We start from the raw sequence: 27,035 nt of genomic DNA on the forward strand, positions 1-27,035 counted from the left end.
TAGCATCTTATGGAAAGATGCTACAGAAATATCTCCATTTCCTCCATGAGATGTGGACGCCACACCTCATGAAGGAAATGGAGAAGGTATCAAATCATGTGAAAAAGACAGTCTGCATTACAAATACTGAGAGTGCAGGTATGATAACATATTCTTCCATGTAAACCCACTGGCCAGAGTGTGCATTTTCAACATAACAATTTATCTATTCACTTAAAAATAAACAAATTTATTATTATAAACAATAATAAAATGCTTACAAACAAATTTATTATTTATTTATTTGACTGTCTCACCTAGGGTTGCCAGATGTCCTTTATTTCAAAGAACAATCCTTTATTTTAGCAAATAAGCAGGTCTTTGTCCTTTATTGAAACGAGAAAGCACACAATTTGTCCTTTATTTTCATTTTTCAATGCCTATGCCTCATAATGACAGCAGCAGATTTCCGCACAGGCATAGGAGGCGTACACTTTGGACCCCACATGCGCAGGGACCCCCCAAACCAACAAAAAATTACAATTACAAAGAGATAATCTTAACCTATTCTAGCCTCTCCGGCTCATATGTTAAGTGCATGGTGTTAGTTTTATGAACACCATGCACTTAACTTAATACCTCTCACAATACTCACAATGAAATTATATTTTTTTTGACAAAGCATAAAAACTTGCACCTGTGTGGATATGATTTAATTTTCACGAAAATCGTGCGACTGGTAGAGAATTAATAAAATCATAGGTATCGGAAAAATCACTTTTTATAATATGGAGTTCAATGGCTTTGTTTAAACTGTTTTTCCTAGATCTTTACAAAGAAACCTTTATCTATTTCATTTATACAGTTATAGGCACCTACATATTTCATGTTATATACAAACATTTTATTTTTTAGCCATCAAAAATGGAATTCCCCCCCCCCAAAAAAAAAGAAGAGGCTTTGTTCTTATAACAAAAATTGGGAACAAGAATAAGAATGGCTAGCTTCAACAAATAATCCTCATGAGGCAAGATGTCTCCTATGCAGAAATGTATTTAAAGTTAGTTATATGGGCATCTTAGCTTACTCAGCATAAAGAGTCACCAGCTCATAAAATTAGCTCAAAAATCGGCAAATTCTTTAAATCTTCTTGATAGGTTTCTTGTGAAAAAAGAATACGAAAGAAGAGGATTTAGTTACTGCAGCTGAAATAACTCATATTTATCATTCATCACCATTCAATTAAGCATCACCATTCTTATTTATAACTCATTAGATTGTAGCATGAAATTGAACTCTACAATGATTCAAAAACTGCACCAAAAATATTATGCATTGCAAAATGTTTTGGATGATTTAAAACATCATGATCCACCATTATTTTTTTTGTTTACAGATTGATGCTTCTAAATAGAAAGGGTACGTAAATGTTTCCTTTGTCAATTCAGTACTCCAACAACGAATATGGTCCTGCAAACTATTTAGTTGATTTTTTTGTTTGTTATTTGTTATTTGGTTTTTAGGAGCATTAGCAACTCAGGCCATATTGCTCCGGGATATGCGGTGGTCATTCCCTGACCTTTCCGCATCCTCCGTATTTGGTGGTGACGGGCTCGAACCCCGGTCTAATCAAGAAGCGTGTGCTATGCACTGCTACTCCTTCCCACCTGGCTACGGAGGCGCCTTGATTTTTTTGAAAATGCTGATGAAAGTGCAGATGGAATGTTTGAGTGCCTAAAAAATTCAATGAGTAATTTAGGATTGGATTGGCAAAGGGTATCTAGCTTCAGTGCACACAATGCAAATTGTAATTTTTGGAGTAATAAATCTTTATTCCAAAATATTAAGAAATTAAATAAAGATGTAATTAAAGCAAACTGCCATGCTCACATTATTCAAAATTTAGCTAAATATGCTTTCGGTAATTTAGATATTGATATAGAAAATATTGCCTTGAAAATATAGTCATTTTTCTGATTCAGACTAAAAAAAAAAAAAAAAGGGGGATAACCTTAAAGAATTTCGTAAGTTTGCCAAAACAGATTTTAAGGCACGTACCAACTAGATAGCTTTCTTTACAACTGTATATAGAACGAATTTTGCTTTCATGGACGGTTTTGAGCCTTTATTTCATAAGCAAACCAAAAGACTGTTCCAAAACAGCTTTTTAAAATCCTTCAAATTAATGAAAATTCAACAGAAGTCCCTATAATTATAGATTTTTTTTTTTTTTTTTTTTCTCAATGTATGAAATCTAAATAATTTGCAAAGCAATAAAATAGCTTGAAAAGAAGGAAAAGTGTGCCAGGGATATTTTTTATATAATGAATGTTCTAAAAAATTCACTGAAGAATCATCTTGATCAAGAATTTTTTTGGGTATCAAGTTATCAGAATTTTCAGAAATTAGACCCTGTAGTTAAAAGCACAGTAATAAATGATTTCAAAGCATTTTATAATACTGCATTGAAATATTTAGGAAAGAAATTTAATTTTAATGAAAATACAACTTGAAACTTAGCAAATTAAACTTTAAAAATGGTTGTCCTAACTATGACTCATTTGTTGAAGTAGCAGAATATTTTAAATTAATAGAAAAACTAAAGTTGGATATGAATGATTTATTTGATAAGGGTTCAGTACTGAAAACAAATTATGAAACTGTGTCAACCTCTAAAAAATTTACAACTTGTTCAAGTACTTCAAGTCAATGGCATTTAGTTTTGAAAAGTGTTGATTTTAAGCTTTCAAATATTTTCAAGGTCATTTCATATGTTTTTTCAGTTCTGGGGACTTCGGAAAATTCAGAAAGAATTTTTAGTGTAATGAACTCAAAGTAGAGGGATGGGCAAAATAGATGTTGAGTTTCACTCATAAAAAAACAGACTAATGATTTATTTCAATTTTAAAGATAATTCTTTAGATTTTTCTGAGAAAATTAAAAATGTTGAAGTTCTTAAGGCTACTCGAAGTTGTACAAAATATGTTCAATGTGAATGATTTCTGGCTATTAAACCAGTATGATTTTTTTTTTTTTTTTTTTTTTTGCTTTTTTTCACCTACCTAAAACTTCTTTAGCTTAATGTCAATAACTTGCATTAAAATATTTGGATCAATTCATGCTTTTTATATCATCCATATCGTTCATTATCCTTATATATATCAATCCATATTCTTCCCCATAGAAAGCCAGGGTTTACCATTAAATATTTTAAATTCTAAATTAAACTAAAATTTGCAAATATTTATAGTCAATATGAAAACTATAGTTTTTTTAACAAAAATCTAAAAAATATAAACAAATTGTTTAATTATTAACTAAATAATCATTCAATTTTCCTTTTTTGGGATCGGAGGGGGTGGAGTGAGAGTTGGAGAGTGGCAGCATTAATTATTTTTGAGTGTCCTTTAATCCAGTCATAAAAACCTGGCAACTCTAGTCTCACCAGACAATCCAGTTAAGTATGCATCAAACTATTTTATGTAATATTTTGTGGCTTGGCTGATGGTTCAGGATTTCGGCAGAAATAACTTTATTTTCTATCCCTTTTATGTTTTTTCAAGAAAAGCTGAAATGTGTGCAGTGGGTAGTCTCCTTGGTAAACTCAATGGTAAGTTTAAACTATAAACTTTCCCTATCATGTTCATTTGAAATATCTTTCATTACTGAGACTACAATTTCCATTGACTAGTTTTATAATTATGCATTCAGTTATATATGCCACCTTATAGAAGGTTGGAAAAAAAAAAATTTAAAAAAAGATAAAATTAAGAAAGTCAACTTGCATTACATTATTCATGATTAACTGTCAGAATACGAGTTCATTTTATAAAAATGAAAATAATCACTTAACAAAAACAGCACTGATAGTGATTATTAAAAATGAACTTTACATGGATTGTGCACAGTGATATAAAGCCACAAATAATAAACAACAACAAACGACTGAGAATATATGCTAAAATGTATAATTCTTTAGCACTTTAAATCTGAGGAAACTTTCATTTCGAGCCCATCTACAATTAAAGTTGTATTTCCCAGCTGATCAATAATAAAAATAAAGAAATCCATCAGATATTTCTGAATTTGTATCCAAAAATGACAAGTGATCATTTCTTGAACATTAAACAGAAAGAAACAACACTGACAGTTATATGTGATGTAATATGATAATATATATCACAGATGAATGAAATTTTGCTAGTACATGCCTCTCATTTTGATCAATATAGTGGGTAAACACATTAAGATAAATAAAAATGAGTTATACAAACTATAAATATAACAAGACCGATCAAGAAATTTTTAATAACCATTATAGTAATATTGATACCAGAAAACCCACTAACCTGAACACCCATTCTTTTTGCAATATCTAAAATTAACTCCACATTTGCATAGTTATGATTGTTTGTGCCTCCTGGTACTGGAACATAATGATCTGCCAGTTTGATATACTCTGCAATATTACATCATTTACAAAAGTGTTTTCATATGATAAGTTATTAGAAATTCTGTAACATGAAAAGTTATTAGAAATTCTGTAACAAGATTACACTACATCTCAAACTGTAGTTACATATTTCCATCATGGAAACAGTAAGATTTAAAATTCTTACATAAAATTAATACATTGATTATATTACAAATATGCATTAAATAATGTTACCTTGGATTTTCAATCAGAAAGACAGCTACAGAAGAAAGGTTCCTACAATAGTACTCCAGCCAGTAAACTGTTACATAATGAAGATAGTCATCAAAAACAAAATTTTTAACCAAACTTAGTAGTGACTCATCCAAAAGAGGACCATGGCCATGCCCTTTTCCCAAAAAGGATCCAACAATTAGCTGGATCACTTTTGGAAAAAGGGCCTGGAAATGGGCACAGACGTTACTTAACCAATAATTTTTAAAGATTAATTGGCATTTTTGGTTAAACTTTGCATACTTTTTTTTTTAAAGTTTAATCCCTTACATTTTATGTCATTTTCCACTTATGTTCTAGATGACACCAATTTAAAAAAAAGTAGTAAATTTTTGGAAGAAGGAATTTATTTCTTCTTATTACTTTTTTTTTTTTTTTTTTTTTGGCAAACATGAAAACATGATAAGCAAATATATCTCCTTTCTAGTCAGAGATGTAAAATGTGTTTATTTATTTGATTACTTAAAAACTTTCTTCCAAAACATTCTTATATGGGAGAAAAACATCACACTGTATTTGTAACAAACAACAAAATTTAAAGGAAGATAACTACACTGAGAACTTAGAGGAAAACAAGTCATTAATTTTGAATTTTGCTGAGCAGATTTATCTCCAAATGCTCTTGAGCTTTTTCCATTACGTCCTGCCACCTCTTATATCACAATAATTTTGACTTAACTGCAAAATCTAGATTTTTGGTTTATGAGCTCCTGAGAAAGATGAAGTTTTTTGGAAATTTTTGCCACTTTTGACTTGATTAACGTATTAAATTGCCTTCTATAAATAGCTTAATGGTCTTAAGCATGTTCATTAGCTTATTTTTAATTTTAGCTAGAGAATTTTTATATTAAAACTTAATATATAGGACCTCTGTACTGTAAATTTGGTACGAATATTGTATCTTGTAACTAATACAGTTAGAAGAATGCATGGTAGGAGAATTCTAGTGTTTTTAAGGTTTAAAAGGTAAAGGTATCCTGATAGTTCAAATCACTTAGGTTGTCGTTCGTAAGATAATTTTATTATAACTTTACAAGGTAGCAGTATAGTACAATACAGCCACTCCCTGGCTTATGTAATACTCGACTTGCGAAAATTCGACTTTACGTAAGTTTTTTCCAGCTGGTGCAAACTTTAAAAAAATTGTGGAAACGTATTTTGCATCCCAGAGAAATAAAGGAGGTATCGTGAAAATATCGTAATGTGAACCCAATAACACATTTTTTTTTTTTTTTTTTTTTTGGTAATTCGTTTCAAGACCTTGAAAGTTGAAATTTTTGCTATATAGCTAAGCTATATATATCTCTCTAAATGGTCATTTTTATAATGGAAATTGCACTATACATTCATAGTTATCATATGTTCCATTATAAGGATCAATTTTGAAAGCCTTTGTGATATTTTTCTAAAACATTTCTGGAGGTCACTACAATAAAAACAATTTGCACTTTCCGGTTTATTGGGCTTTTCTGTTAGCGCAATCTATTAAAAATGTGTAATAAACTTGATCTTATTGAATTTGTGATAATATCGATAACTGGAATTCTGTGGGTTTTTACGTTACGGTATTATGGTGAAATGAGTTCCCCTTCACTGAAATCTTCAATCATATAAAAAAAGCATAAATAAATTTTCAGAATCTTCTCTTCATTCCTATGTACATATTACAATGGTGAAGGGAAAGGGACCAATGGAAAGGGCAAGGGCAAGTGCTGGCAGTGCTAGGAAATGAAACAAAATTGATTTAGAAATGAAGATGATTAATTAAGAAGTACGAAGCAAAACAAAGTTTGTCATCTATTGCACGGAATTAGGTCTCGCTGCTCCAACAGTGAATACTATTTTGAGGGACAGTGCGCATATAAAAGATCGTGTTAAAGGATCAACGCATTTAAGAACAACAGTAATCACAAAACAGTGTTCAGGTGCTATATCGAAGATGGAAAAGCTATTAATAATATGAATGGAAAGTCAGATTCAGAAGCAAGTGCCCCTGAGTCCAATGGCCATTGAAGCAAAAGCAAGAAGTATTTATGAAGATAATAAGGATAAGTACGGCGAACCCCAAACTAAGTTCGTGGCAAGCAACGAGTGGTTTAACAGGTCAAGCATCATGCTGGTTTCCAAAACGTTAAAGTATGCGGGGAAGTCGCAAGTGTCAATTCTGCAGCTGCAGAAAAATTTTGTGATATTGGAAAAAACCGCTTCTAAATCTTCACAGCCCTCAACTTCTGCAGTGGCATGCTTATCAGCTGGAGAGTTAATTCTAGTAACAATGCTCGAAAGGTAAAACTTGCTGATGTTATGCCTGTCTCCTCTCTCTTTTTGTAATTTTACAATTTTTGTAATTTTGTACACTTTTGAAATTTTTTCTGTGCACGAGATAAAAAAAAAATTGAATAAATAACTCTATTTACATGTTTGTTGAACATTTCTTTTTTGCTTCAATTGTATTCAATCAAATTTGCAAGTGCTGCATAAGCATTTAGGGAAATTCCGCTTTCGTAGAGTTCCGCAGAACGCAACTCTTACATGAGTCGGAGAGTGACTGTACATATAACAAACTTGACAGGCTAGCATGTGTTATTGCTGCTTAACACGTGAATAAGAGTTGTGTCATTGTTGAACTTAAGTATTAGTTTAGTGTAGTATTCTGAATCATATTAAATTTAAATGGAAATCATTAGCATTAGTTGAGGCATATGATGCAAAAAAGCAAGCTTATACAGCATCAGCCAAAAAAAAAAAAAAAAAACACCTTCCCATTTCACTCATCCGGTCACTCCAAATGTTTGTCATCTAGTTCAGCCTTAAATTTATTTAAACTATCAACTTCAACAACAACAGCTGGAAGTCAATTCCAGCAATCAACTACCTGTTAGCTAAAGGCAAACTTCTGCACATCTATTCTACAGCTGTCTTTCCTCAATTTGTGTCTATGCCCCCACAGGTTCTTAGTCTGAACAAGCAGAAGTACACCATGAGCATTGAGCCTGCTGAAACCATTCAAGGCCTTATACACCTCAATCAGATCACCTCGCAGGTGCCTAGTCTTCAGATGCTGCAACTTGCAGAACTTAAGCCATTCTTCATAAGTGCACCCCTTTGTTCCTCTCACCAATCTTGTTGCCCTTCTCTGTATTCGTTCTAGCAGCTCTACATCCTTCCTAAAATGAGGCCTCCAGACCTGTATACAGTACTCAAGGTGTGGCCTGACCACTGCCTTATACCCATATCATGCCCCAGACTAGAGCAGCAAAGCAAAAGGCTCAAAGCAGTGGGAGTGCTGTGGCTCAGGAGAGAACTGAGGGACAAGAGGCAGTTCTCCTACAAATCACAGCCTGAAAAAATGCAGTTTGTGCAATGTTCATTCTAGACAATTCATCACATCTGAAGTGATGAATTCCCTAGAATGAATGGTGAGATGTGGTACATCCGAGTGGGTATAGAAGTTTGCACAAGTTGAGCTACCGTACACACACACACACAAAAATACAAGACACCATTTGAGGGTAGAATACAGAGGTGAATGCCAGCTGGATGATTGCCACTGGATGTGACTAGTACATATTTCCCAATTTTGGTAAAAATCAAGTTTTCTAAGTCAGATTCTTGGGTTGCCTCAATCCTGAAAACATAATTAAGCAATAACATCTGTCTACAAAGATGCAGTGGAGGTCAGTGGCTTTAGCATATAAACTCTCAATGGGAGAGTTATAATATGCACCCAGTGTAACAATGATAAATTGGGCCATGCTACTACTTTAAAATAGTAGGCCTTGCAATTGTGGACAAAAAAATCATAGACAACTCCAATTGCATTAAAGTATAGTACAGGTGTAAGAGTGCATCCCTATTAGCATGCCAAGGTATTGTACCCTCCAGATGTTCAATTTCTTGAGACAATTTCTTAATTTCCAAAGTTTTGGCAATGTCAAATGCCAAAACTTGGAAATTAAGCATACTACAAGCAAACTCCACCTATCATAAGGAGCAAGTCGCTTTAATACATGAACTACAGTATTTCATCCAAATCATTATCCTACTTTTTTTTTTTTTTTCCCCATGTAATTCTTCCATTTGGAAAATCTGATGAATGGAATAAGGACAGTCTTTTTTATCTTCACACATTCTTAAAATTTTAAATATACTGAGTCTGACACTTTGGATTCCACAAACAGCCTTGGCCTATATGCAGCATGATAACAGTCTGTCTCATTACCATTTGGTGATATCGCGACATGCCCCATGTCACGATCTCACCAAATCACCTGAATTTGAACCTAATCTACCTACAAGTAAAAAATTTCTTCAATAAGTAAACCACAGCTTGCATGAGACACCAAGCATTAAATCATCCACACTTTAAGCCATCATACTTTTTTCCCTGAATCCACACTATCCTTCTGACTGAAGTAAAGAAGCATATCCAAATGGTCCAGATTCAAAGGCAATGCATGTGACTCAATATTATTTGATGTGTTCTAGGAAGTTTAATTTGCAGTCTAAGGCTAGTCTTCAAAGTGACTGATGAACTATGGGAATTACTTCACCTAGCTTAAGTTCCAGATCTGTGCGTAAACTGCACTATCCGCAGAAGCATACTTCTACTTGAATGGAAAAATAAAGAAAAGTTGTTTCTGACTCATGTAATGCCTTTGTTTAGAACTCTCTGGAGCATCTCTTGCCACTCTCTTAATCTATACAAGTTAAGAGAGTGCCAAGAGATGCTGAATTATCTACATACAGTGCCATAATGACAGTGGGAGGGATATGTTGAATTATGGAATTTATTTTTATGCCAAACAGAGTAGAACTAAGAGTAAAGTTGCAAGACAATGCAACTTGAATCTAACATTAAAAATTCTGAATATATTTTGGAAGATTACCCCTCAGCCCCAGTATATCAAAGTTTCTTATTATGCCATATTTTCAAGCTGTATTGAATGCTTTCTCAGTAAACTGTGACCAAGTGTTCCTTTCTAATGAAATGGCCTTTAGCATTAGCATTAGTAGAGGCATCTAATGCAAGAAAGCAAGCTTATGCAGCATCAGCAAAAAAAAAATAAATAAATAAATAAATAAAAAATAACCACTTTCACTTCACCCCTCTGTTCGTTCGAAATACCTGTCCAGATGAGCCTTAAATTTATTTAGGCTATCAACTTCCACGACAAGGGATGGAAGTCTGTTCCACCAACCAACCACCCGCTGGCTAAAGGCAAATTTCCGCACGTCTATCCTACATCTGTCTTTCCTCAATTTGAATTTATGCCCTCTCAGATGATTATTCTGAGCAAGAGGAAGAATCCCATCAGCATTGAGCATGCTCAAACCATTCAAGGCTTTATACACCTCTATCAGATCACCTCGCTGGTGCCTAGTCTCCAGACACTGTAATTTGCAAAACTTAAGCCTTTCTTCGTAAGAGCACCCCTTTGTTCCATTCACCAATCTTGTTGCCCTTCTCTGTACTCGTTCCAGCATCTCTACATATTATATACAGTGGTACCTTGGATTGCGAGCAACTTGGTCTACGAGTGTTTTGCAAGACGAGCAAAAATTTTTAATAAATTTTAACTTGATAAACGAGCGAGGTCTTGCAATACGAGTACAGTCAGTACTCGTATAACACATGTTTACACTACACGAATTCGATCATACACGATTTATAAATAAGCGAACGATAGCTTATATAACACGAACCGAATTCGCTTATGCACGATTCGCCTTTGTGTTTACAAGAAATGGCAGTCGAACGCAGAATCACCCCAACCAATGTCTGCGTGGGTAGAGCACAGTGGTATCGTCACCGTCCTCCCCACACTGGGTGGAAAAGACCCAGGTTCGAATCCCATCGATGACGCGAGGAACTTTAGTGGGCTTTTTTCACTCCGTGGCTGAGTTAGTCGGTCTCAGGCGTAGATAGCAAGGTTTTTTTCCCTCAGAAACTGAGGTTTTTTCGTCCAGCAAAACAGGCAAATCGACCAGAGAACACACGCAATTTACAGACACGAATACGGGTTAATGTAATCATTTATGGGTAATCCTAATATAGTAATTTCATTTTTTTTTTCACCCCAACCGAACGCAACACGATAGGAATGAAGAGGACATTCTGAAAATGTATTTATGTTTTTTTTCTTTTTTTGTATCAGTGAAGGGGAAAAACATTTCGCCATAATAACGTAAAAACCCACACAATTCCAGCTATCGGTATAATCGCAAATGCAATTAGATCGAGTTTACTACCAATTTATAACAGATTCCACTAGCAGGAACGTAACTGGAAATTGTTTTTATTATTTTATGGTATTAACCCCTAGAAATGTGCTTTAGTAAAATGTGAGGTGTTAAGTGTATCTCTGCCTTTACGGTGTTGTTTATTCAATTGCTACACGTGCGCAGCTTTGTTTATGTGTATCAAATGTGCCCCCTCATTTTGTAATAGTGCGAGCGATGAATCTGTTTAACGACAATGCAATGTCATATTTCCGTGAAATCCTCAAGAGGAGACAAGTGTCATTGGAGAGGTTCCTTATTTTAAAGTCGCACAAAAAGAAAGAGTCAACAGATAGCAGTGATTCCGTTAGTGACAGTGAAAGTCGTCCTACCATAAATCCGATTGTTTATGTATATTAAATTTAAATATTAAAAATATGAAAAGGTATGTATGTATTTTGTATTAATCATTTTTACAGTATATGAAAATTTTTGAGTTTTGGAACAAATCATCTGGGTTTCCATGATTTCTTACGGGAAAATTCGCTTTGATATACGAGTGCTTTGGATTACGAGCACGTTTCCGGAACGAATTATGCTCGCAAACCAAAGGTACCACTGTATATTGCCTTATATTGCTTCTGTCTATGTCATTAAGCACAGAGCTAATCTTCTTGCTTGAAACCCATATACAAGAAGTTTAGCATTTAGTAAGTTGAAATTAGTTAGAATCCTGGCTCCATGTGCATTTATCTTTTTTCTTTTTTTTTTTTTTTTGTTGTTGTTGTTTATATACTTCATGTGAGAGGTTATTGCAGTAATAGGACAATAACTGCTCGGAACTAGGGGATCTTAGCCAACTTTTAGTAAAGTTATGATACATATGTAGTGTCATCTGAATGGAAGAGTATTTTCATAATATTTCTGTCATTGAGGAGCAGCAGTGCATTAAAATCTTTTTAACAAGATGTAATATATCAGGTAATACATCCTGCCAGAGCCTGCTGCATTCTGTCTGTAAGGCAAGTAACAACTCTGATTCCTGAAGTTTGCCAGACATTTTTCCAGGTATGACAGCTGGGCTTGCTACATGGGATTCTAAAACACATAATAATATGCTTGATATTCAGTTCCACATGTGACTCAAGTAGGCTGAATTTCAGTTAAATCTGGTAATTTTGCAACACACAAACTTAATGCCGCACCTTCACAATGGTGGAACTGTTAATAATCCCGGGTTCCCCCACCCCCTGCATGCAAGTCAGAAACACTGCATCTAGAAGTGACTACCCTAGTGTTAGCCAAGATTAACAAGGGTTGAGATGTCAGGGGCCACATTACACCAGGTGACAGTAAGTGGTAGATTCTCAACGTCTTGTGAAATACCACCACTTTGCTTATTTGAGGACTAAAGAAGGAAAACCCAGTTTCCAGAGCAAAGTTCTGGCAATCTCATTATCTCTTCTAACATGTAATGTCTTTGAGGTTATGACACACATCATTAGCAAGATCCAATATTAGTATTAGTAATGGCCATATGATGCGAGGAAGCCTAAGGCTCATGCTGCACCAGCCAAAAAAAAATAAATAAATAAATAAATAAAAAATAAATAAATAATAATAATAATATAAAATAAAATAATAATAAAACAAAATAAATAATAATAATAAGAGAAATGGACACAGACAACCTATGCATTTCCCTCCTCCCATAGTTACCTATGGGAGGAGGGAATATCCAGCTGACCCGTGGATTTCCCCAAATGATCAGCCTCTACCACTCACATAGGTAACTTATTCCAGTAATTTATAACTTGCTCGCTAAAATAAAACTTCCTGCAATCCAGTCTAAACATCTCTCCCAATAACTTGAATTTATGGCCCCTAGTTCTAGAATCATTTATAACCTTGAAAATTTCATCCTCGTTCATTTTACTATTGCCTTAAACCCCTCAATCAAGTCACCTCTAAGGCACCTAGTTTCCAAGCTGTGCAACCCACATATTCGAAATCTTTCCTCATAAGGACATCCTTTTGCTGATCTCACCAGGCGAGTTACCAGTCTTTGGACTCTCAAAAAGCTCAATGTCTTTTTTTTTAGGTGTGGTCTCCACACTTGAACACAGTATCCCAAGTGTGGTCTAACAATAGCCTTATATAATGGGATTATGATGTCCTTATCTCTACTAGCAAATGTTCGATAAATCATCAAGAGGACACGATGGGCCTTCTTTCAATCAGTCTACAATTCTCGGAGAACTTCGTGTCTGCCGTATCATAACTTCCAAGTCCCTTTCCTCCATTACTGACTTCAGTTCAATATAACTTATACACTTCACCAAGTGTATAAGTTATTTTGGAGTTACTGTTCTCCAGGTGTAAGACCTTGCACTTTGCTGGATTAAAGCATAGGTGCCACTTTTCTGACCATCCCTGAAGTCTATCTAGGTCACTCTGAAAAAAGTTATGCTTGGCAGTGATCATTAATTACTTTACATCATCTGCAAATTTAGACATCACACCCTCTTTCCCTTCATCGATATCATTTAAGAAAATCAAAAACAACCGTGGCCCCAATACTGATCCTTGGGGAACCCCACTTCTTACATTAACCCAATCTGAGGAATAACCATTTATCACAACCCTCTGCCTCCTGCCATCTTGCTATTCATCTAAGAATTTTCCTTGTGATTCCAACCTGTTCCAGCTCATAAAGTAACCGTTCATGTGGGACTGAGTCAAATGCTTTGCTGAAATCCAAATAAACAATATCAAAATTATTCCCTAAATCCAGCTCACAAGTGATCCTATCAAAATAGATAACCAGATTTGTTAAAAATGATTTTCTCTTCACAAAACCATGCTGCCTATCTTTCAGAATTCCATTTCTATCCAAATGATCCTGGATTCCACCCTTGATAAATTGCGTCTATGATTTTCAATACTACTGAAGTTAGACTGACCAGTCAGTAATTTCCAACTATACTCTTAGTACCATCCTTATGTATTGGAGATACATTGGCACTTTTCCAATCGAATGGAATCTCTCCTGAGTCCAGTGATACTTTCATAATTAGCCTCAATGGTTCAATGCACTTACGTGCTGCCTCCCTTACAATTACAGGCCATCAACCCAAGAAGCCTTACTCGCCTGTAGGCTTGAAAAGTTTTTCTCTTAAATTATCATGTTCCTTATATTATGAGAGTACAGCTCTAGTATGGTTTTTGTAGGCCAGTAACTAGTCTGATAATCCACCAGACTGGACCTAGTCGTGACCAGATTATCCTAGTTATCAACAGGTCTGATCTAGGAGATGAAGATTAGCTAGCATCTTGCTAGCCAGTGAACAGAGGAAGACCAAGTACTATGTATGGAGGATATTGTTAAGGCCACAGTAAGTCATGGGATAGATATATATTCCAGCTACGTGCATGTCACATCCATAAATTTCATTAATCCATACATTTTTTCCCTCCTTATTTTACCTCATCTACTGAATGCATCATTAACATTTAAACTAACAGAACAAAAACTTATTGGCAAAAAGATCTAAATCTCATGAAAATTTCCTCACCCCTTTCACAAATACATAAGGCCTCAGCTCCAATGCACATGGAAACTGTAACTGGAAATGGATATCAAAGCAAAATGAAAAGTTCACCAGGTGCAAACTAATATTTAGTTGAACCGCCTCTGGCCCTGATGACAGCAGCACACCACTGAGACATTGACAAGATCAAGTTGTGAAGATAATCAACTGATAGTTTGTGGTTCCAAACACAAATTATGGCTTCCTCGAGTTCACAAAGGGTCTTTGGTTTCTTTCTGGCAACTGCAGATTCCAGACGATGCCAACAGTTCTCTATAGGATTCAGGTCCAGGCTGTTTCCTGGCCAGCTAAGAGTTGTAATGGACCGTTCTTCCAACTATTTTTTCACTTGTAACAAATGTAAACACATTATTGTCGAACCTCTAATGCAGAAATGAACCTAAAGTAACCACAGAAGTGCCTACTTACACTTTTCGCCCGATGACAAGGAGCAGAGTAGTCCTGAAAGATGCAGTTAATTGGCAGGTTGAAATGGTCCCTAATGGTTGGCAGCAGTTTGACTTCCAATATAGCCAGGTATCCATTGGCATTTACAGAACATTTTATAAACTGCAGGTGACCTACTCCACGATATGAAATGCACCCCCATATCATTTGGCTGGTAGGGAATTTCACCGTAGACACCATACAGTCCGGATGGTATTCTTCACCACATCTATGGCAAATCGTTTGTCTCCCATCAAAGCCATACAGGTTGAATTTCTTCTCATCCGAGAAAATAGCTGACTTCCACTGCTCAGTGGTCCATTTGACATGCTCCTTACACCAAATTAATTGGGCCTTTTTTTATTTTTTTGTGAGGGGCTTTTTCTTAGGATGGCGGGCTACAAGTCCATTTTTGAAGAGGCATCTTCTGACTGTTAATGCACTTGCTACCACCCCCTGTATGTTCTTTCCATTCTCTTTTCAGCTCGCACGAAGAAGCTTTATGGTTTTTATGGTATAAGCACTTCAAAACGCGGTCCTGTTTTGGCATAGAGACTGTGTCTGGCTCCTTCTTTCCTATCAGCAGAACCAGTATTCTTGAGTTTGGAAAGAAATCTACTCACTGTCGACTGATTACAAGACACTCTATAAGCAATATGACAGGAAGAACATTCTTGTTCACATAGAGCAACAATAGCACTCTTTCTTCATGGTGTCAACTGCACATAACTCACCATTCTGACACAAGCAAGGAATAACTGCAACTCTTGCAGAGCATGCTTATATAACTGAAAGTAACAGCTGATGCAATATTACGTCATCACCTATGCATGTCAATCTTATCTGATGCAATTTGTAAGAAATATTTCCATATACTTACGTTATTCAGATGACAATTACAATTTTAAGGGGTGATGCATTTTCTTTGAACACGTGTATATCCCTTCTGAAATTCCTTGCAAGAGGCTTCCTAATTTGGAAGCTCCACTTTCTAATCTCCTCTGGATTAAAATTTCTCTAACTCCATTCTGTCAAATTCATCTGAAGCCTCTTATCATTCTCCAAACTTTACTAATCACTCAGAATTCTTTGCAATGCTAGTTTCTCCAACCTAATCACTAACTTTTCCAGTTAAACAGAAAAAAATAAGAAAATTAAAATAATATCCTTTTGAACCAGCTTGCGTCAAGAATGTTCAGAAACAAAATATGTTATAAAGAATTTCACTCCAAAATAATTTAGAAATGATTTTAAAGCACTGAAAGCATTTTTATCAGAGAATTTACAAAGCTAAATATTAAAAAAAAAAAAAAAGCTCTGAAAGAATTTTGCCTTGTGCAATTCCTGTAATTTATCAGAAACTATAGAGCTAAACTTCTCATGTATGAAATAGTGAATTTACTAAAATGGACACTTTACCTAATATTACATTACTACTACTACTAATACTACTAATACTAATACTACTACTACTACCACACATATACACACACACGACAAAGCATTAGTAGGCAACTGCATTCAGCATTCATATAAATTATGATCAAGAAGTTCAGAGACTGAACATTATTTAGAAAATGGAACTACTTGGCTATACAGATGGATCTCCTTCAAAGTGGTCTCCTTAGCATTGCTATACTGATTCCACAGCTTTTGAAATTTCTGGAAACATTTCCGATGGGCTTCATTTGGAATTGCTAATAGTTCCCATTGTGTTCTGAATAATTTCCTCAGTTGTCAAATCTGTGACCTATTTAAGGAGGATTCAGCTAGGGAACAAAAAAAAAAATCATGTCGAACTAAATCTTATAGGTATAATAGTGCTTCACAAGAAATTCTTGAATGAAAAGTGCCAAGAATGCAGAAAAGTTTCATGATACTACTTCCATCCCCTGAATCCCACTTTTCTGCTTGTTTTCTCCATTGTGAACCAGGAACACTGCAAACAGTTCTATGTTAACTGCATGAACACCATCGTGCAACTGGGTAGAACTGTTTTGTGGTATTCCTGGTACTACTATAATTATGCATGTTGCCTTTTATGTTCCTTAGAGACTGTATCTTCCAACTAGAAGCATTCAGGTCACAGCCATACACCCAAGATTTTAATCCAGTAATAATGGAAGAAACAAAGTCCTGGTCAGCAGAAGTAACACACTGAAGAAGAAGATGCAAGAAGAAGTGGAGAGTTCTTTGCATGTCAAGAACTCTCCACTGAAGAAGTGGAGAGTTCTTGACATGCAAGAACTCTCCACTCTCTGATCATCAGTGAGAATGTGAGGCACAAACTTGGTTGAAACACATCGCATTCTCACACTGTGTGTTAAAACTGATTGACATATAACAATTTATTATGGGGAATGAGAAATGTTTGGGAGTTTACAGGTGCTGATGTACCTTGAAAAGATAGTATTTGTGTGTGGGCTCTGTTTCTGTTTGTGGTATTTTTGTGTTATTATTAAAGTAATGACTAACATGTTATAATAAAAACAATTTCACTAACAACTTCAAAGATAAACTATATAAACCACTGGAAATCTTTGAATTAAAACATCTTTCTCCGAAAGCTGTTTTTAACATTTGATAGGAGTCTGTTGCAATTCCCTATTTAGAAACAAAATTTGCTGCTTAGTAATCACTCACTTTAAAATGCAACAAACACATAAAATACTTTCTGTTCAATGCATGCCAATTGAAACTGACTGCAGATAAATGGGTTTTTCATGCATTTATATGTCTAATTAAATCAACAAACATGCTGTGACAAGTTAAAAACTGCTATGACACTGCATTTTCATGATACAAAGTCATTCCCCAAACTTTTTGATCACATCTTGTACATGGAGTAATCTTCCTAATATTCACACACACACATACCTGCATTTGCTTTCAAATCTTCTGGTGTTACCATTACAACAAATCTTACTGCACGTTCATTCCTAAACATTTCATAGGCCCACCGACGAATAGAACGCATGCATTTTACAGCAGCTATTCCATTATTTGCTATAAGAACCTAATGAACAATGAAAAAATAATAATAAAAAGCTGCAACATCAAATTTCTCTGAAAATCCTCTTATCCTACACAAATAATAATATTCACTCTATTATTAAACTAGGTCAACAAAAATTATTTTAAAATTAAGTGAACAATTTAATCTCTGGAAACAATTTGAAACACTTTAGGTTTGCTCCTTAGGTGAATATAATGCAATATCAAATAATGACAGCTAAGTGCAACGAAATAACACAGAAATCATCAATAGATGATAGAAAGCTCAACAATGAAAAATGAGTACAGTTACTTTAAGAATAATTACATTCTTAACTCATTAGTAGGCACACCAACTGCAGTTGGTAATTTTTACCCTTTTTAACCCTAAATTACACCATCGTGCAAAAAGAGCATTGTTAACCATAAGTCTGATAACAGCTACTTAAAAAAAATCATTAAAAAAAGTAATAACCTTTCGAAATAAAAGAATCATTATAATGAACAATTATAATAAACACAAATATATCTTATTAAATATCATTACTGAAACCAACAAATTTCTACAGGGTTTTTCCGCCTGAGAAAGTAAAAACACAGGAAAAAACAAAAAAAAAAAAAAAAAAATTTATAGCAGATAAATTTACAAAATAAGCAAATGATAATCAAGTAACTCAGAAAATAATTACAAGTATATTTATTTGAAAAAATGTATGAGCATGCATACAAAATATGTTTATATTTATTTATTTGAACAAATAAATAAATATAAACACAATTTGTTCAAATTATCTTATTATGAAAATTATAACAAAATATAACATTATTCATAGCCAATTGTGCTTCAAGTGATGCAGCTCTCTGCACAGCCAAAAACAATAGTCCTGTTACAATAACTAAGTACACACTGGTGAGCTGTGGAGTTATAAAAGTAGATATTACAAAAAAAAAAAAGTCTCTCCTATTAACAGAAGTGGATTTACACTAAGTGTTTAAGTCTTATGCAGAATAATGGTTATATTCAAGGATTAAAGGAATTTCTAAAATTTTTAATAGCAAAATTGAGGGTACAAACTTTTCGTCAGAGGTCTGCTTAGTTGAACTAAGCAGTTTTAGAGTGTAAACAAATTAAAAAATAAATAAATAATAATTCTCTACTTTAAATTGTGAAACACATCATGAAACAACTAATTTTCTACTTTAAATTATGAAACACGTTATCAAAAAAAACTAATTTTCTACTTTTATAAATGCAGAAGAATTCTCTCATTTGCACATTCCTTGATACAACAAATAAAAAGGTAAGGTTGGTCCCCTATATCATATATGAAATATCAATTCAGTATGAGAAAACAAGCCATTTGTGTATTATTCGTATAAATCAGTTTCTGTAGGAAACAATTACATAGGCAATACAAAAAAAGAAGAAATATACTATTATATATTGTAAAACCTAAGCGATAAAACCTAACAAAATTCAAACTGCCTTCTCGTATATATATATATATATATATATATATATATATAGATAGATCTTAGAAAAATCTAAATATATATATTTCATTTATGAAGAATGAAGATTTTCCCAAATGAGAATTAAATGATATTTTCACAGTCAATCCACAAAAGAAATAAAAATCATTCAAAGTGAAAATTAAATGCAAATTAATACATTAAGATATTGTTATTAAATAATGCACCTTTCTCAAAAACTTTCACCTATCAAGCAAAGATGGCAAATATAAGTGGCTTTATTACCTCCCAGTACCACAGCCTCACAAAATCTGTGAATCAGAAGTGATAATCAGTTTCAAATATGTAACAAAGAAAATAAATAAAAGTGTTCAGCTGTTTTTATTTATTTATTATTTTTTTTTTTGATAATTTATAATTAGATAGTATGAATCAGAGCTGTACTACTCAATATGTTCTACGTTGATAATAAATTATTTTACTAATATTATTTTACTGATAATTTATAATGTACAAAGTGCTATTTAGAAGTGGGCTGCAAGTTGAAATAAAGAACAGTGTAAATATTAAGTGCTATTAACCCTTACTTCAGTGAGTTTCCAGACATGAATGCCACCCTAAGCAAAAATTTTCAAAGAATCTAGAAGTTTATAAAAACTGAAAAATTATACATATGTATATTATAGGACTGCAAAAGGATATCACCACAGCAGCTGAAATCAAATAAAATTCCTATGCTTTATGGTATTCAATTTTTGATCACTGTGATCATTCTGCTCCCACTGAAGAATGAGTTCAAGCTAGCAACACAAAGGCCAAGAATGAACATAAGCACAAGCCTTAGCACCAGGTACTCGACCTCAGTCTTCACCAAGCAAAATGATCCCCATACTTGAAAATTGAATATAGCAAAGCATATGAATTTTATCTGATACATACAATGATACTTTTAAATATTTTATTTTATTTTTTTTTTTTACTTTATAATCAAAATCAGAATTATAGTACTGTCAAAGGTAAAACCAAAATGGAAAAGAATGAAAAAAGATTGAAATTTTTTTTTTAAAAAACAAAACTAAGAATTTTTTTATAATACAGTAATATCCTCCATATTTATGTACTGTGTGTGTGTGTGTGTGTGTGTGTGTGTGTGTGTGTGTGTGTGTGTGTGTGTGTGTGTGTGCGCGCGCATGCATTTGCCGTGGGTGGCACCCAGATTCACATCCATCTCCAACTGTGTATTCTGTAGGCATACTAATCCCTTGATGTTGGCCTGAGTGTATTAAATATGTGTGCACTAGTGTGTCATCTACTCTGCCATCAGACAACAGTCCCTATATGGGCAAGTGCTGCCTGGTGGCCAACACAAGCACAGGGAGCTGAACCTGAGTCAACTAAACACTGTCTGTCCAACAACATAATATGCACCTTTATCCCGCACCCACTGGTGGAAGTGCTAGACCAGTGAGTGCCAGAAATCCCATTCCCAGGCTACCCAACCTGGGAGCCAGCAAAAAAATAATAATAATGATAAAATTAATTTTTTTTTAAAAAAACGAAAAAAAAAAAAAAACATTTCCACCCATAAACCAGCAGGAGTATAATAGGTCCCACACCAGAGTAGCAAAAAAAAAAAAAAAAACAGAGGCACTCCTCAAAAAAATGCATCCAGATGGTCCTTGAGGTTGTCACAGACATTCTCTCAGATATGCCAGACAAGCTGTACTTGCTACCTGGGAGTCTAAAACGCTAATGGAACTGATATTCAGGTGACACTCAAGTCAAGTGGACCCAATTTCGGCAAAGTCCGGACGGTCTGTGACAGCCAAATCCTCAGCTTGCACTTTCACGATGGTGAGACTGTTAGTAATCCTGGGTATAACCTCCATGCACAAGTACATGGTGGGTGACCACCAGGTGTGAACCAAAGTAAGCAGGGGTCGAGGTGTGGCGCCCACACCACATTGAGGAACGCCGCCCCTCTATGTTACCAGGCAGTAGAACTAGGTGGTAGATGACTCTCATCAACCGGAGAAATACCACCACTTTGCTTATTGGAGGCTTGAAGTGGTGGAACCCATGTTTAGTCTCTAGAGCTAAGGTCGGGCCAACCCTTCCCTATCTCTTCCATCATGCAGTATGATTGATGACTTTTGAGGTTATGATGAATGTCGTGGCGAGATCCAATATTCCTTAAATTTCGAGGGTACAGCTCTAAAACGGTGTTCGCAGGCCGGCCGCTAGATAGTACACCGGACCAAACCTATTAGTAACTCTCTAGGAGGCTTCCGGATCAGCTAGTGTATAATCTTGCTACCTCTACTCTGCCAGATAGTGACTGGAGGGAGTCCGAGTAGTGTGTATGCGGGGAGCATTGTCGAGGCCACGTTATGTCAAGGATCTGGGTATATTCTTACCACATGTACGCCATATCCAAAAATTTCATTACTTCATACAGCATGTCCCACCCACTTTTTCTTACTATTGAATACACCATGAATTGTCAAACTAATAGAGCAAGCTTATCTGCGAAAAGATCTAAACCTCCCAAGCACTTTCTAATTCATTTCACAAATATAAGTCGTCTCAATTCTAATCTCAACGATGTCCATTTCCACTTGCAGTCTTCCAAACTCCATGTACTTTTTCTGACAGAATCTCAGTTATCGGTTGATTCAACTACTGCTCATCTCAGATGTCCTAATTATTTGCTGTATGATTCCTTTCGCCTCATAGGTGGTACTTGTGCATATGTCCGTTCTGATATTCCCTGTCAGAGACTTGGCATATTGGAATCTCCTCTCTTTGATCTTCTCTGGCTTAAAATCTCTCTACCTCATTGTGTCAAATTCATCTGTTGTCTCTACCGTTCTCCCAACTCCACTAATCACTTGGAGCTCTTTCACTTCCTCTCTTTGCAACTTGACTTTCTCCAGTCCAACTTTCCTAACAGTGAGGTAATTTTCCTTGGTGATTTTAATGTTCGCAACTCCAGCTGGCTTCCGTTTTCTAGTCACACCGACCCAGCAGGTCGAGATGCTGAGGCTTTTGCAATTACTAATGACCTAGCACAGATTGTTCATTTACCTACAAGAATACCGGACAATCCTAATCATACAGCCAATACGCTTGATCTTTTTCTCACAAACAACCCTTCTATGTACAAGGTCGTAGTGAGAGGTCCTTTAGGCACTTCAGATCACAACTTTGTGATTGTCTCTTCTCCAATGGAACCTTTATCTAATGGCTATTCCCAACCTCGTGTTGTTTGGCATTACAAGAATGCAAAATGGGATGAACTGCGAGACTTCTTTTCTTCTTTTCCTTGGTTGGATTACTGTTTCAAAACATCTGATGTCAACGTTTGCTCAGATCGTGTCATTGAAATTATTCTTGCAGGAATGGAATCCTTTATCCCATACTCCACTTGAAAATCTCGTCCTTTATCTAAACCTTGGTTTTCCAATAAATGTGCTAAGGCTATCCAAGAGAAGAATGTTGCATATCGTAATTGGCTTGTTTCTAATTCTTCACTTTCATTTTCTGCCTACACCAAAGCTCGCAACAATTGTAAAGCAGTTATTAATCAGTCCAAACTAAAGTTTGAACAGGCTAAGAGTAGAAAACTTGCTTCTTGCCCTAATGGTAGCCGAGCACTCTGGTCTCTTGCCAAAGCTATTGGCCGCAACTTTTGCCCATCTCTGCTCCCACCTCTGTCCAAACCAGATGGTTCTGTTGTCACTTCAGCCAAGGATAAAGCTGATCTGCTGGCATCCCATTTTTCTTCCAGCTCATGTATTAATGATCTTGGTAAAACACCTCCCACCATTCCTAACACGCTCCATTCAATGCCCCCTGTGGTCTTCCGTCAAAAGGATATCAGAAGGATTTTGATGAATCTTGATACTAAGAAAGCTCCAGGTCCTGATAGTATTTCTCCACTGGTTCTCAAAACCTGTGCTCCTGAACTTATTCCTATTCTTTGCCGCCTTTTTTCACTTTCTTATTCCAAAGGTGTTTTTCCTTCTGCTTGGAAATTTGCTCATATCCGGCCAGTTCCTAAAAAGGGTGACAAATCCCTCCCATCCAATTATCGTCCCATTGCAATTACTTCTACTCTTTCTAAAGTAATGGAGAAATCAATTCATCGCCAACTCTTAAACTACCTAGAAACCTTCCGTCTGATCAACGATCGCCAGTATGGATTCCATCAGTGTCAACCCACTGGTGATATTCTGGCTTATGTTACCCATTTATGGACTAATTCAATGGAAAGGTTCGGTGAAACACAAGTAGTTGCTCTTGACATCTCAAAGGCTTTCGATCGTGTTTGGCATAAAGGTCTTCTAAACAAGCTTCTATCTTATGGTATGCCAACTGTTTTTAGTAATTGGTTATCCACTTTTCTCTCTGATCGCTCACTGAGGGTGATGGTAATTGGCTCTCTGTCTTCTAACTTCTCCAGTAATGCCGGTGTCCCCCAAGGTTCAGTTCTTTCGCCCACTCTTTTCCTCTTGTATATCAATGACCTTCTTCCATTGACTGGAAATCCTATCCATAGTTTTGCCAATGATAGCACATTGCATTGAACTTTCCATTTTGAGAAACCTTGTCCTGCTCAATCAGCTTCAACTTCTCGAAAATCTGCTGCCAATTCCTTAAATGCCGATCTTCAGGTAATTCTCCAGTGGGGCAAAGACAACTTAGTTGATTTCAACCCTTCTAAAACTCAGTCTTGTCTTATATCTCGCAAAAAGGATTCTTCTGTTCCTATGCTTATCTTTAGTGACACTCCAATTTCTAGGCAAAAGGATATATCTCTTTTGGGGATTACCCTGACTTCTAATCTCTCTTGACACAAGCACATTACAAATATTGCTTCCTCTGCATCTAAAAAACTTGGTTTTCTCTTTCGCTCTCGGCGTTACTTTTCTTCAAAAGTGCTGCTCACTCTGTATAAATCGCAAATCCGCCCTGCCATGGAATATTGTTCCCACATCTGGGGTGGTGCCCTCAAAACCTCTCTCAGGCTTCTTGATTCCATTCAGAAGAGGGCAGTTAGGTTAATTAATGATTCATCTCTCCACTCGCTTTCTCATAGACGCACTGTTTCTGCTGCATGCCTCTTCTACAGATACTTCCATGGGCACTGTTCTTCTGAATTGGCTTCTATAATTCCCGCTCTCTCTTTCAAAACAGTCCGAACATGTGCCGCCACCAGCCAACATCCATTTACTGTCCAACTTCAAACCCACAGAACCAACTTTTCATCTTCCTCATTTATTCATTCAACTGCCGTTTTCTGGAACAACCTTCCTTCATACGTATTTCCGGAAAATTACAATCTACAGAAGTTCAAGTCCAATGTCAATAAATATCTTCTTTCGTCTTCTCAACCTCCAACCCAAGCACGGTACTAAGTACTATAGGTTCTAATACCTCTCGTGTTTGGGATTCACATAAAAAAAAAAAAAAAATTAAAAAGTGGAAATGGAAGCAGTACTGCACAGAGAGTAATCTACTGCAACAATAAATAAGAATGCAAGTGTTTTCTCTTATTAAAGACTTGATAACTAAATACCTGGAGAGTATTACAGTACAACTTATTACTTACATATATATGTTCACAACCTGGTCTTAATTCAGGTATACCAATAACAGTGGGCTTCCATAATCTGAGTAAATACTACACTCATACAAAATATGATGCCGAGTTTCCCAAGCACCACAACAACAATTAGGACTTGTCATTAAATGACAAGTTGTTTAAATTTGCCCATTGCCTGTCAAAAATTTATGACAGTTGCATATTGGATAAAACCAACTATTCTTTTTACTATTATAAAACAAATTAGCATCAGGAATAAACAGCCCGTTTCACTAGCATCCCAGCGCACTTACCATATTGTGGCAAATTTCTTCATAACATCTGCCTTGGTAACTTTAGTTTGTTTTTGAATTCATTTAATAAATTCATATATGAATAATTTACTCCCTTTCTTAAAGAACACCAACAAGATCTAAAAATAATATATGTCTAAAGAAATTTGCCCTGCAATGACTTGCAGTGCATTCATAGAAACAGTTATACAGACTCTCTAATCGCTAACATTAATCTTTGAATAAAGAGTAATATATTCCTAAATTTTGTATTATCCATCCTCTTATACCAAACAATAAATCCATAGGAGATAATGGGCAGAAATACAGTCTTATAATATAACTAACACTCTCCTTTTCAGTCCGCAATCTCTTCGAGTAATATGTGTTACAGCTGAAATTCTTGATCTTTTCACTTATTTCAGTTCCTGATGCTTAGCCTGTGATACCATTGGTATCTGTTTACTATGTAGTAAAACTTTTGGTTATCTACCAGGACCCAGTTTCCCTTTAAATACGATCATCACTGTCTTTGAAGGGGATACTTTCAGCCTATGTTGGCTAACCCAAGTGACCAAACTAGATAAAATTGCCTCAGCTTTCTTCTAAAATGTTACTGGGTCAACCAGATATACACAAGACAAGATCATCAGCATATGCCACTTTGTAGCAAAACTCATGTTCTAATGATAACCAGTGCAGTACCAGGTTCCAGAACACAGGACCCAACGCTGAGAGCTGTGGATAGCCTCTGGACATTGTTCATAAACACCTTATGCTGAGCCTTCAATAATGTCTCCCATTTAAACAACTAAAAACTGTACAGTATAATAATCTATGACAATTTAGTAATTTAAGTGAAACTTGAGAACCAGACACTATAAAGATTCCTTGAAAGTCTATAAATTTCACCACTTATAAGTAGGATTGTGTACATGAGAAGTCAGATCTCGATTGGCATCAACCACAGAAAGTCTCTTTGTGAAACCATATTGGTTTACAAACCTGAAGTTTAATTCCCCAAACAGATGATTTAATCTAGATAATATTAGCCTCTCATAAAGCTTTCCTAGATTTTCCAACAAAGAAGGAAACCAGAAACTGCCACCGAAACGTTCATGCCGCCTGTGGACATGAGACTAAAGACGATGGAAGTGAGAAAATAGAAGGCTATGATGTTAATATTTTGTATACTCTTTGCTTCAATATTCAGAATACTGTCGAAGGTAAAATTCGATCTAAATTGAATCTGGAAATACAGGCCAAAAAATGAAAATGGATTCTGACAAAAATTTCCTCCTGCACCTTTGGGGGCCACTGTGCGAGTTCCTGTCCAAGACGTCGACAAGGGACGGGGTGACTCATGCAATCTACTGGCGGTTGTTATGAGTGTGACAGACGATGGTTTTTAAAAACTTGAAACTGCTGAAGGAATTTTAAACCAACTCTATGCCAGTTCACAATTCACTTTATGTCCTTGGGACATAAAGTGAATTGTGAACTGGCATAGAGTTGGAGTTGGAATTACTGAGAGTTGGAGACGTTCCTGACCACGAAATAGCTCTCCGGTCAGCCTTCGCTCAGTCCACGGGAAGCGGCCAAGGGTTTGTGAGATGTACTTGCAAGACCAAGTGCCGAAATTTGAAGTGCTTTTGTATGAAAAAGGCAGTTAAGTGCAATTCAAAATGCCATTCCAGTCTACCTTGTAGCAACAAGTAGTTCAGCACTGGTCTTTTTCTCTT

The 27,035-nt window shown here is 35.5% G+C and overlaps 1 protein-coding gene across 2 annotated transcripts in view; it reads right to left on the reverse strand.

Moving 5' to 3' along the window:
• ACC (acetyl-CoA carboxylase) overlaps positions 1-27,035 on the reverse strand; it is a 1,497,654-nt gene that overhangs the window by 1,391,008 nt on the left and 79,611 nt on the right. For both annotated transcript variants that reach the window (XM_090383551.1, XM_090383552.1), the window contains 2 exons: positions 17,824-17,962; positions 4,329-4,438 (listed from right to left, as the gene is read on the reverse strand). In XM_090383551.1, the coding sequence (XP_090239677.1) occupies positions 4,329-4,438; positions 17,824-17,962 (249 nt within the window). The remainder of the gene's footprint in view (positions 1-4,328; positions 4,439-17,823; positions 17,963-27,035) is intronic.

This window comes from Mastigoproctus giganteus, chromosome 10 (genome assembly GCF_048544385.1).
Source record: "Mastigoproctus giganteus isolate SK-2022 chromosome 10, ASM4854438v1, whole genome shotgun sequence".
In the NCBI taxonomy this organism is placed as follows: domain Eukaryota; kingdom Metazoa; phylum Arthropoda; class Arachnida; order Uropygi; family Thelyphonidae; genus Mastigoproctus; species Mastigoproctus giganteus.